A 12,421-nucleotide genomic window follows, 5' to 3' on the forward strand; every position below is an offset into this window, starting at 1 on the left:
AATTATTGTATTTTTTTTTATTTTGCTGTTTTTTCTGAAAGTATGGGCTGATGAAATATTGAATTAAATGTAATAACAGCAAAAGTCTTTAGGCTCCACGGCTCAATGCTCGCTTACAAACTCTGTCTGGATCTTTCGGCTTCATCACGGTCTTCATCAGCTCGGCCCAGTTGATCTTATTGATCTTTAAATATTAAATTTATTGATTATCTATCAGTTTTCCAGAGTCTGCTGTTTTTTTACTCAGGCGCTCCTCGGGCCACGCTGTCAGGTCCACGACCGATGACGTCACTGGTGATTTGGAAGATGTTGCAGCTGAAAGTTGTAAAAACGTCGCGTTGATTTAAAATTAGCGTCAATTCGTGTTTTCAGACGCGCGGCGCGGATTAAAAACACCAACATGCCGCTAACTGAGCAAAGAGCAAATTAAAAGGTGAGTTTGTTTTCCATGTGTCGGCTCTGAACGTGTGTTAGCATGTAGCATCGTTAGCCGGACTCGCGCAAGACTCGAGCCACTTTGTTTCCAGACCTCGTTGATAAATCTGCTGATTTAAGATGAACCGGGTCAGCGACGGTGATATTTACAAGATGCGACCCAATTTAAAATGGTTCCTGGTTCAACTCCCGCTTTGGCTTTAATCGGCTTATAACAAGAGACTCGGGGGAAACGCGTCACGTCAACAAGACGTCAACTCGTTACATCTGATCCAGTCGCCGCCGCCGCCCTCGAATGTGCAGTTTAACACAAGATTAGCGAAGATTAGCGAGTGAACTCTGGTTTCCACGATTATATCCGAAACACTTGGAGGTTTTTGTTTGGTGCCGTTTGGAGCAACAGGTGTTTTTGTAAATTAAACTTTGGATAATAAGTCTTATTAAAGCAATACTCTGGGGGGTGTTATTGATTAAGACTCAAATCAACATGTTTCTGAACGGAGTTTGGCTTTCTCCTCCAACATGCAAGTGGCTGCACCTTTTAGAATAGTAATGAGTACAAGTAATCGATTAATCGAGAATTTAATATTAAATCACCAAGTTTAGATACTTTTAAATGAAATAAAGTAATAACTGTCTGATTTTAGCTTTTATTTTTAAATATATATACACATCTTCCTGTTTCTTTGCTCCTCTAATAACAGTAAAGTCAAAGTGTTTGGTTTGTGGCCAAATCAAGACATTTGAGGAAGTCGTCTCGTGGTGTGAAAAACAGAATATTTTACAATTTCCTGACATTGTATTGACCAAATTACTAATAACAAATAATAGGGAGAATAATTGACAAATAATATGGAGAGAATCAGATTTTCCTTGACTTTATCCTTTTGTTTTTCCCTTGTTGAATTCAGCGTCACATAAGACCCAGTGTCACCACGTTTGTTCACTTGTTCCTGCTTCGAATGGACAGTAAACCTCGTTCAGCCGGTTCTTCTGACCGACTTGTATCAGCACCAGTCACACAGTTGATCTGTCTCCTCACCTCCAGGTCAGACTCCAGCAGACCCCGGCCCAGTCATGCCTCAGAAGCTCCAGAAGAACGCCCAGACGGGGCACTACATCGAGCTGGGAGGTTACCAGTACTGGCCGGTGCTGGTGCCCCGGGGAATCAGGCTGTACACCTACGAGCAGATCCCGGTGTTTCTGAGGGAGAACCCGTACATCACAGACGGCTACAGAGCGTACCTGCCCTCCAGGCTCTGCATCAAAAGGTGAACAAGCTCCATTGACTTTGCATCGTAACATCACAGGAGAGGATGTGTGTTTCCTCTTCACCGCTCCTGTGAGAAGTTTATTTCATGCCGTGATTTATTGTGGTTTTTTTTAAATGTAGACCACAGTTTCCTTCTCTCAGAACAAACTAAAACCTGCAGAACATTGTTTCCAACAGAAGAGGAAGTTGATTATCTTACAACCGTGTGGGAAAACTAAACATTTCTTTCTTTCTGCACTTGCAGCAGGTTCCGTTTATTGTTTTAAGTAGAAGCTCCTGTATTTGTATTTATTTATAATAAAGTTTTATGGTTAAACTGTAAAATATCAAGCTTCAATTACATTTCTTTGTCATATGACATCTTAAGAATCATTGACACATTTTTTTGTCTACTATACAAATACTCACTAACAAAATAGATTACTATTCATTACCATTTTCCGTCAAAGACTTAGATTGATTTACATTGTGTTAATCTAACAATCACAAATAGCAGCTAAGTGATTAAATGTTTTTTACTCTTGGCTCCTGTCAGAGTTGAGGGTTTGACTCTGTTCATGTTCGTACAGCAGGAAGAGGTGTGACTTTAAATATTATGGGCTGTGCTGCTGAAATCACTGATCTTCAGTCTGTAAGTAAGAGATGATTTTATGTGATTATCTGATTTTTATAAATCCTGTTTCTCAATCCCATGTGCAGCATCTTCATTCTGTCCAATGAGACGGTGAATATCTGGAGCCATCTGTTTGGCTTCCTGCTCTTCTTTTTTCTCGGGGTGTACAACATGGCGTCCGTGCTGCCCGCCTTCGGCGCCTCCAAGGAGGACTACGTCATCTACTCCATCGCGCTCTTCTGCTTCCAGGTACAGGACGAAGTTTTCCTCCTAACTTCTGTCATCACGTCGTTACTCACGTTCTCCATTTTGACTAGCTGCTCGTTGTCGGACCTGTCTGAGGATTACAGGGCTCATATCACATGAACAATGACATCGTGACACTGGTTTAATCCATACATTGTTAACTAATCCCTCAGTATGATGGACTGTTATAAACACGAGCACAGTAATCCTGCCTCTCCTTCGTCAACTATTCTCATATGTTAGCAAACTTGTTGGATCAGATCTGTGTCTGGAAGTCTTGAAAAAGTTACTGAAGTTATTTTTATACTGGGGACAACATGTTGTTAAGATAAATGTGGAGCTGGAACAGAGCTTTAAAACAAAATGAGAACCATTTCTCTAGGACCCATATTAAAGGAGATACAACTAGTCAAATTACTGAGTCCCCCTTAAGAGTATAAACTTCGTCAGCACATATCTTCGGAGACACAGTTTTCATTTCCACGGGTTTCATCATAAAAATCATGAATCATTCATTATTATCTGTGTGAAACAGAAGTGTGATGATTTTGAAGCCGTCCACTTGTGATCAGAGTCTTGTTAAGAATCACCTACTTCATTCACACGTCACATCCTTTTGCTGCTGTGATGTCACATCCTTTTACTGCTCTGATGTCACATCCTGTCCTTTCCCTCTGATGTCACATCCTGTTCTCTCCCTCTGACGCCACCCAGCTGTGTATGCTGTGCTCGGTTGGTTACCACCTGTTCTGCTGCCATCGCTCGGAGAAGACCAGCCGCCGCTGGATGGCGCTGGACTATGCCGGCGTCTCCATCGGCATCTTGGGCTGTTACGTCCCCGGAGTCTTCTACACCTTCTACTGCAATAACGTGAGTTCGTGTTCGGCCTGAACTTCTCTGATCCGTCCTCACTTGTTAAAACTACACGAAATACACTTGGGTATTAAAACAAGAACAATAGAAAGAGAAAAGGAAGTTGGAATAAACAAGAATTAATTAAGATTGAAAAGTAAAACTGATATTTCTTATCAGACGATACATTTGAACCATAATAATTGGACTAAGTACAGATTTTTCTTATATATTTTTCCCTGTGAAAGTTAAAACAAACTATATGATATAAAAACTATATATAAATTACAAATGAATATTAATATTATGATATCCAGTACGATTCGCTGCTGAAATCATCGGTGATGAGCGAATTCTTTTTACTGTTAAACTGCATATTACAGATACAAGGATATATATTTCATTTCCATGTAAATGTGATAAATCTGGGATAAAAATTAACAGAACCTGCGTCTTCAGGTAAATCCGACACACAACCTGTGTGAAAAAGACAAAGAACTCGAGTGAGAGCGTTACTGCACCGACTTTAACATTTAACCACTTTCCTCCCCGGAGACGTCTCAGCTCAACATCCTCGTCTCTCCGAGCAGCAGTAATTGAATAAAGCTGAAGCGGCGCCCACAGTCTGGCTCCGCTGATTGACTCATTGTTCCTGGTGAATAAGCAGCGCGACACCTTCGCCGCGCTCGCTGTTTGGAAACCAGCCTCCGATGACACAAGCCAGTTTCAGTTCCTCATTCCAGCCGCCCACCATGTTTTTTGTTTTTTTTCTTCTTCCTTTTTACTCCTGAAGTGTTTGGCGGCGCTCCGCACTGCTCGCTGTCCCCCGCATATTGGAAGCGCCGGGTTATTTTGCCCCCAGAACGCAGCTGAAATCTGCTCCAGCTCAAACCAGATGGCTGCGTTCACGGAGCGGTCCGTCACTCCTGTTCCCCACCATATGACGTTCGCAAGTCTGGGAGCCGTCTCAGCGAAAAAAGGGGCCCCCCCCTCCCTGTCCCTGCCAAGACTGGGGCTCCGCTGCTGGGTGGCTCCACTCCTGCGGCAAAGCCAAGTCCCCGAAGAAGAAACTGCTTTTTTTTTTATATTTAGCCCGTCAAACTCTCGTCTCATTCGTCTTTTGGAAAAATGCAGATCTGGAGGAGAGGACGCGGTGTCTGTTCGTGGAGAAGAGCTTTAAGAAATTTGGCTGCGGCCGAGCGGGGCCTTGTTCCTGGTGCAAATTTATTCACTGTGAAATTCAGCAGGACTCAACACATGAGGACGTGTGACTGGACGAAGGCCTACATCCACAGAACTGTCCAGAAGGGACCGAGACAAAGCTGCCCAGACTTTACACACTTATTTATACAAGTTCTAAATATCACGTGCGGATCTGACGATTACTTTATATTTTTTTTATACATATGATCACAGCTGAAACTGGATAGTTTGTGTTTAGAAGATGCACAAATCCTCGGTGTTTCTTACACCATCACGTGCCTGTGAAAATAAGATAACCACATGCAACCAGTTCTCTGAGAGCTCGTATCTGAGCCGAGGCCCAACGGTCCCCTCGTGAATTTAAATTCACTATATCAGGGTTTTTAGTTAGTTCTGCTCCAAATTTTCCATAGTCAGAAATATCAGTCCGCTAAATATATCTGATTATTTCAACAAGATCCAGTTCTTTCCTTCCACCTGGTTTTCTAATAATCCGTCCAGGAGATTTTGCATAATCCTGTTTACAAAGAAACTGGGATGAAAACCTATAAAAAATTATAACTAAGTAAAATGTTCATATCAGTCGATATCGATAAATATCATGATAAATGTCACATTTTCATTTCTTTTTCGTTTAAAGACAGATTTCTGCTCCAGAGTGAAGGTTGTTGTTTACATTGTTTCTAAATGACAATAATCTGATAAATGAATTCTGTGTTAAACCTCCTCTGTACTAACATTATGTACAAACATATCGATCTGTTGAACCTTTGTGATATTACTGCTCATTAAAATTCTATTGTGATAATTAATGATTTAGTTTTATTTCCCAGCCCCTGAAATGATTAACAGTGTTTTTTGTTATGATTGAAATGTTGTGATTTGGTTAAAGAACAGTTCTGGTTTACAACAAATATATAATTATTTAGATTCATGATTATTTGTCAATAATAGTGAAAATGCTCCTTTTTAAAAATGTGCAGTGCTTTGACCTCTCCCCCCCCCCGTCCCTGTCCCTGTCCCTGCAGTACTGGCGGCAGGTGTACCTGGTGACGGTCCTGGCCATGATCCTGGCCGTGTTCTTCGCTCAGATCCACCCTCATTACCTCAGCAAGCAGTGGAAGCAGCTGCGCTCGCTCATCTTCTGCTCGGTGGCCGGATACGGCCTCATCCCCACCGTCCACTGGATCTGCATCACAGGGGGCTTCCACTCAGAACTCGTCCAGGTCAGTCTGTGTTCCCACTAAAACCACCAAGTCCTCATTAACGGCTCATTCAGCAGAGACACGTTGTTGAAGGTTTGTTCAGACATCGGTTAAATGAGTATTTCCTTCCCTCAGGCGTTCATCCCTCGTATCCTGGGGATGTACTTCCTCGCAGCGTTGGCTCTTATTTTCTACGTTTCTAAAGTTCCTGAACGCTACTTCCCAGGTGAGACGGCTTCTTCTTTTCCTCTGTTGTTGTTGAGCAGCTTTGAGTTTTTTAATAAGTTTCATGTTATCTAATAAGTCGTTCTTAATCATTAGCATCTGAAAAGAGCTGAAAATTGACAATGTGAGGAAAGTGATGTTTTTTCTGAACATTAGAACATTTAAACCTTCTACAGTAATAACACATATTAAAATCATCACCCTGAATATATAATATAATGTTCACGAAGGACGATTTGTTCCTGACATATCCAAATTAATATTTTTAATCTTTAAGTAAAGATTTTACACTTTATTGTCCCCTTGAGGAAAAGTCCTGGACAAGAGATAAACGTTAAATTACAAGTTTTGGGACGAAGACGTGAACTATCGACCTCCTCTCTCACCGTATGTTCTAAACCCCTGTGGCCGGATTTGACTGGTTTGTTGCTGCAGGTCAGCTGAACTACCTGGGCTCCAGTCACCAGGTGTGGCACATGCTGCTGGTGCTGATGTTTTACTGGTGGCACCAGTCGTCGTGCTTCATCATGGCGTACAGACACAGCGAGCCCTGCCCCGACGCCCCCCCCACACGCTTAGTGGCCACCGACCAGCTGCTGCTTGGTAAGAAGCTGCTCCACGATCTCTGTACACTAGTTAATGTGGAAGGAGGTATTTTATATTATATTTAAATCTCCCTGATGATCATTCGCCGTCATTTGAAAACATTTAATGAGACAATATTAATCAGGTGGTGTTTTTTATAGTTTGTAGTATAATAGTATATATATAGTATAATTTCTTCAGATTTGGTACAAACATCAAATTGGACTCAAAGATGATGAACTCATTTTGATGTTTAAAGGTGAAAGTGAACTCATAAAACTTGTGTTTGGCTTCTTCAACTTTTTATCTCGTCTGTTTTTAGGGAATTTCTTAGCTGATTTAAATTTCACAGGTTAAAGATCCTCGTGAGTCTGGAATAAAAAAGATTTGACTGGTTGTCGGAGGCAGACAAGCACTGGGAGATGATTCTAGTTTACAACTTAATATACTGACTTTTTCTTTACTGAGCTGGTATTTCCAATATGCAGAACTAATAGTTTGAATTGTTAATCTTTGTTTTTTCCCTTTTCTCTTTAGGTTGAGAGAAGGTGCACAGAGAGCGGACTCATATTTCACCCCAGTGTCTCGACAGAGGGACATGTTTTTACCTGAGAGTCTCTGATGAGGGAGGAAACAGTAACTGTAGCAATCAGGAATCGAACCTGTGACCTCCAGGATCAGAGGTGACACGTGTGATTGGAGCTTAAACAGTCACCAGTGGCTAAACTGAGTTTTCCTCTTTACCACATTGTCACAGATGAAACACTGAAATGACAGAATCTTCAGAGTTCGAGGCCGTTGCAGTGTTTTCATTTGACATAACTTTGTTTTTCAGCCACAAAACAAGATTCAGAGTTATAGTCGAGTAATCATTTCTTTTTTCTTAGAAGTGAATTCCACGTGTTCTGTAAGTGCCTGTAAATAAATCATCATGTAGCTCTTACTAATTTAAATGAACTGGACTTTCCATAACACTTTTAAAAACAGCCTCAGACAAAATGTCCTTAAAAAGGGAAAATTAAAATATTCCGTTCGTCGGTAAGAATCTTTGTGTCGCAGCTTCCCGGTGAAACCCTGAGATTCTCTCTCATGAAAACTGACGAGTTTCTTTCACTCACGATGTTTAGATAGAAAAACCAAAGACGCTGTCGCGGAGCAACAAAGCTCAACTTTCTGTCGCTGCGTGTATTATTCGTTTTTCTCCTTTAGCGGGAACAGTATTGACGTGTGTGTGTGTGTGTTTCTTACGGCTGAGTAAGACGAACAACTTTGTACTTTGAACACGAGTAGAACAAAGACCATGAGCTGCAGGTATGTGAGTTATTTACCTCTGATTGGGTTAAACATAAGAATATAAGGGTGGGGGGGGGGGGCGGTTCTTCACTGTTCTTTATTTGTTGTAAAGATTCTCAAGCACTGATTTAGCTTTTTTTTTTTTTTTTTAAATCTTCACGATTGCAGTTTGTGCTGCGACTTGTTTCTCTGTCGTCCGCTGTCGATCCGGAGGAATTCACTACTTTTTAGTTTTCACTGAAGATAAACTCAGACTCAACAACCTGTTCTCCACTTAGGGTCATGTGCAATGTCGAAGGTCAACACTTTCTTTTTTTAAATGACTTCATTCCAAAATGCTACAAATCCAAACTGGAGATAAATTCTTAGCCGTTTCATTAAAGTTCTCGTAAAGAAAAGTCTTAATTGTTAAATCATGAATGAATTTGTTTGTCGGGAGTTAGACTAGTTGTCCAGTCGAATGGAAACTGTCCCATTTTGGAATGAGATTCATTTGTGATATTTAATGTTTTTAAATGTTTCAAGTATTCTCTGGTTTTAAGATTTCTTTTTGTTGTGATGTATTTAAATTATTGATTTTGAATCTGATCTGTAAAGATACGACTTTCTCTCTTTGATAAAAACCTGTACTTTGTCTGAATCTCATTTTGTAGCCGCAGAACTTTTGTATCTTGACTTGTTTCGTACTCGAGCAACAAGCCGCTGAACTCGACTCTAAATAAACTGAACCCGTGTCCTGTTTTGAAAAGTGTCACGAGCTCTGTGTTCAAACCCACAACCTCTAAGATGAATCCCCTTCACTGCACCAAACAGCAGGACAAATACACGAGCAAGAAAAAACGATGGAGAGTCGTCGTATGAAATGTTCCACCGGTGAAAACGCAGCCACCTGCGGGTTTTAATTGAAAGGTGCCAGTGGGCGTGAAGGTGAATGCAGTGCTTAAGGCCGTCGATGCAGAGATCACAGGAATTTAGATCCTGGAAGAATTCAGCGCTGAAAAGTGCAGTCGGACAAATCACCGGAATATCACATCACAGATTTATCCTCTTTTTTTTTTTTCCCTCGTTGGAAAGTCTGACGTCTTCTTTTCTGTTAACAAATCCCATGAAAAGAACAAAAGCATTTAAGTGTAAAACTTGCTAAGTCGAGCTAACACGGCTGCAGCTTCACATCGAGCAGATATAAGAACTTAAAACAAGAAAGAGAATAAATGTGTTTTAGAAAAGTTATTCCTTATAACCTATGACAACATTTAAAGTTACTAAATAACACAACCAGGCTCGTTCCCTGTCTTACGCTACATCAACAGGTTACATCTTAAACAGATGGACATGAGGGAAACTGTCTTTTTCAATTAACTGTCGTCAAGAAAGCAATTTACAAAACGACTGATTTCCCTTTAAAGTCATTAATTGATTTTTGGTCTTTTCATGGATTTGCTGACAAAATAAATCAAATGCAGTCGAATTAGTCCCATTAACTAAAAGGTGACAAACCCATTTGTCCTTTAATGTCTCTGCAGTAATGTTACGTTTCCAGAGGGTCGACATTCTCACAACACAGATCCTAAGCTAGTGATCAAACGTGGCTTCGTGTTTTATTTCCTCCTTATTTCTAACAGAATGTGATGAGTTGTCACTTCATGAAAAAATTAACAGAACGTACAAGTTTACTGCTAAAAAAAAAAGGAAAGAAGAAATTGAAGTAAACAGTTAAGAGCCTAAATTTAAACCTGTGTCAATTAACAGTTAATTAAAAAAACAGTTTTTTAAGGAAGTACAATAGAATCCGATCGCTTCTCATATTCCAGGTGCAACACGAATCACAACATCTGGCTGCGTAAAGACGACTGTGAACTTTATGCATAGAGAGAAGTCTGAGGAGGGCGAAACGAAGTGGTTACGGCCGAAGTGAACCGACTGGGTCAGACTTCCCGAGGTACTGTGCAGCAAGGCAGGGCCGAGCTCCGGTAAGGCTTCGTGGTGCTAAGAAACATGTCGGTGGAGCCCAAGGCCATGAAGAGCTTTCTGCAGCGGGTCGAGCAAAGGTCAAGCGTATGATCACAGTTCATTCGAGCGGGAGTTCGGTTTCTTCTTGGTCTTAATTAGATCGGTCGAGATGCAGCAGTAAAAGGCCTCAGCGAGCGGGCGGAGCTGAAGGAGACGTGGAAACATCGCCCACTCCACAGGATTCAGCTTTTTCCTTTATTAAAAGTGAGCGCCGTAGTAAAATGTCAGAAAAGAAGCGTCGTCAGAGCATTCGTTGGAAAATGATCCCAAACCAGAAGAAGCTCGGGGGGGGGGGGGGGGTTAGCTAACAGCACGAGGCAGAGCTGGAAGACACAAGGTAACGAGTCACTGTTTAGAGGGAAAAGGTGCAGCGCCGAACGGGTCGAGCTCCCCCGGCTGCGAGGGCGCCCCCTGCTGCTGCTGCTGCTGCTGCTGCGGCTGGGGTCCACTGTGGACGACCACCTCTGTGAAGGGCACTGCCCCGAAATCATCCATGTCCCCACCTTCTCCCAGAGCACCGTGCAGAGAGCCCGTCCTGGTCTTACCATTGGCCGGGCCCATGTCACTCTTACTGTCCACGAGGCCTTGGTACTGGCTGTGCCGGCATCCGTCCTGAGGTTGGAACGGTTTGGCTCCAAACGGGTCTAAAATGGCCTCGATGGCCTCGTCCGCCGGCAGAGACGCTCCTTTGTCCTTCGCCTCAGACATGGTGATATCAACGCTGATGTTCTCCTTCGAGTCGGAGGTGCTGAGGAACTCGTTGCTGCTCTGGGAGTCTCTCCGGCCGACCTTCTTGTGCCTGCGGACTCGCTCCGGCGTGCGGTAGGTTGGCTTGTTAGTCTTGCGCCCCGCAGTGGGTGTACTGTGGTGCCGTTTGCTACCCCCCGCTGTGACCTCTTGCTTGGTTCTTCTCTGCCGCGACGACAGCTTCTGGAGGCTGCGCTGCTTCAGCCTCTGCTGCTGAGGACTCGCCGGCTCCTCGTAAGACGGCTGAAAGATGTCGTCGGCGCTCCTCGAGGTCACGGGAGGTGGCGCCGTGGAGCCCGGGTGGAAGGGAGAGAAGCCAAAGATGTCAAAGGCCTCAGGGGAGCCGGGCGGCGATTGGCCCGTTGGAGCTTCGCTGCCGCTCTTGCCAGACACGGAGAGGTTCCGGGTGAACGGCGCTTTGGTAAAAACGTCAAACTCGGCGGCTGCTCGCTGCTCTTGGCTGACTTGTCTGAAAGGCGCTTTGGCGAAGATGTTCTCCGAGGGCTCAACCTGCGGAGCTCCTCCAACGAAGGGACCGAACCCAAACACATCCACAGGCTCCTCAGCCGGAGCAGCTCTGGCTCCGCTGGGCGACTCCGGAGGGCTGATGAGGGTCATGGCAGAGTCTCCTTCACGGCTCCTCCTGGTGGCAGCAGGAGGAGCCGATTTAGCAGATTTCTTAGAGCGACCCTTGACCCTGCCGGGGTTGTAGTCCGAGTCCGAACTGTGCTTGTCCTCCTCCTCGTCGCCCTCTTCCTCGGAATCCATCAGCAGAGGCCTCTGTCCCAAGTTCTCTGGCTCGGTGTCGTCACCATGTTCACTGTTCAGAGCCTCGTCCTCCTCCGGCTCCTCTTCCTCGCTGCTTTTCGGCGAAGGAGGGTCAGACTCAAAGTCGCTGTCGGACTCTTCACCTGATCTGCAGTTACTCCTCCTGAGGGGTTTGTGCTCCTTGACCGCAGGAGGCTGCAGGACGTCTGCAGGGGTCGAGACTAGAGGAGGAGGAGGAGGAGGTGAAGGAGGTGGTGGAGGAGGAACACTGGCGTCCTCGCTGCTCTGCTCAGTCTGCGTCACAGTGGTCGATCCTGCAGAAACACAAACACAAGAGTCAAACACGTAGAATTCACCTCAGTCCTCTGTAGTTGCTGTTTTTTTAAAAGTTTGATTATGAAAGTTTAAAAATAAAGGGATGAATGAGAAGGAGCAGAAGTTTTCATTCCCCACAACACGACCTCTGTATTTGTGGTATTACTGAAGTCGGGATTACTTTGCTTCTAAAAATCCAAATCCCAGCAGTTTGTCTAATAAGGAACCAGAAGGAGCGACGGAGGAAAAGCACAGAAGTCAATATGGTGTAAAAGCTGCTGCGACTTCTCTCCTGTGACCCTGAGAGGAGACGAGCCGGCTTAGAGGCTGAAGACGCTTTTCAAGATATTACTTTTAAATCTAAATCCCTCGGTCACTTGCTTCCGTCGTACAAAGTAAAGCTTTGTTCTGTAATCGCCTCTCACTCTGCATTTCTATAAATTCTATACAAAAAAATTGGCATTTGATAAATAAGCAATTTAAATTCCAAGAGATTTGCCTCATGGTAACTTCGAAAAATGTCTAATTAACAAGTGGATGGTCTCCAATTCGACTGAAAATAAATGGTGTCGCGCACAATGAGCCAATTTATTGTTTCCCCGTCAGTGGAAGTTGTACGTTCCGGAGAAAGGACCCCTGCTGTGAGCACGG

At 43.6% G+C, this 12,421-nt stretch overlaps 2 protein-coding genes across 7 annotated transcripts in view; one reads left to right on the forward strand and one right to left on the reverse strand.

The window, feature by feature from the left end:
- Window positions 1–253: 253 nt before the first annotated feature.
- paqr3a (progestin and adipoQ receptor family member IIIa) lies at window positions 254–7,726 on the forward strand. Its single transcript, XM_034595418.1, has 8 exons — window positions 254–433; window positions 1,484–1,706; window positions 2,408–2,570; window positions 3,282–3,437; window positions 5,651–5,848; window positions 5,963–6,053; window positions 6,488–6,655; window positions 7,175–7,726. The coding sequence occupies exons 2-8, from the start codon at window positions 1,513–1,515 to the stop codon at window positions 7,177–7,179; spliced, it is 975 nt and encodes a 324-aa protein (XP_034451309.1). The 5' UTR covers window positions 254–433; window positions 1,484–1,512; the 3' UTR covers window positions 7,180–7,726.
- Window positions 7,727–9,509: 1,783 nt separating this feature from the next.
- bmp2k (BMP2 inducible kinase) overlaps window positions 9,510–12,421 on the reverse strand; it is a 37,419-nt gene continuing 34,507 nt past the window's right edge. For all 6 annotated transcript variants that reach the window (XM_034595408.1, XM_034595410.1, XM_034595407.1 and 3 more), the window contains one exon: window positions 9,510–11,769. In XM_034595408.1, the coding sequence (XP_034451299.1) occupies window positions 10,286–11,769 (1,484 nt within the window). In that variant the 3' untranslated portion in view covers window positions 9,510–10,285. The remainder of the gene's footprint in view (window positions 11,770–12,421) is intronic.

Source organism: Hippoglossus hippoglossus, chromosome 9, assembly GCF_009819705.1.
Source record: "Hippoglossus hippoglossus isolate fHipHip1 chromosome 9, fHipHip1.pri, whole genome shotgun sequence".
NCBI classification, from domain to species: Eukaryota; Metazoa; Chordata; class Actinopteri; order Pleuronectiformes; family Pleuronectidae; genus Hippoglossus; species Hippoglossus hippoglossus.

What these genes read in the sequence shown, in the direction of transcription:
- paqr3a (XM_034595418.1), top strand. Translation starts at nt 1,513, where the DNA reads ATGCCTCAGAAGCTCCAGAAGAACGCCCAGACGGGGCACTACATCGAG. An exon ending in TCCACTCAGAACTCGTCCAG is followed by an intron (nt 5,849 to 5,962) that starts GTCAGTCTGTGT and finishes TCCTTCCCTCAG; the next exon opens with GCGTTCATCCCTCGTATCCT. An exon ending in TCCTGAACGCTACTTCCCAG is followed by an intron (nt 6,054 to 6,487) that starts GTGAGACGGCTT and finishes TTGTTGCTGCAG; the next exon opens with GTCAGCTGAACTACCTGGGC.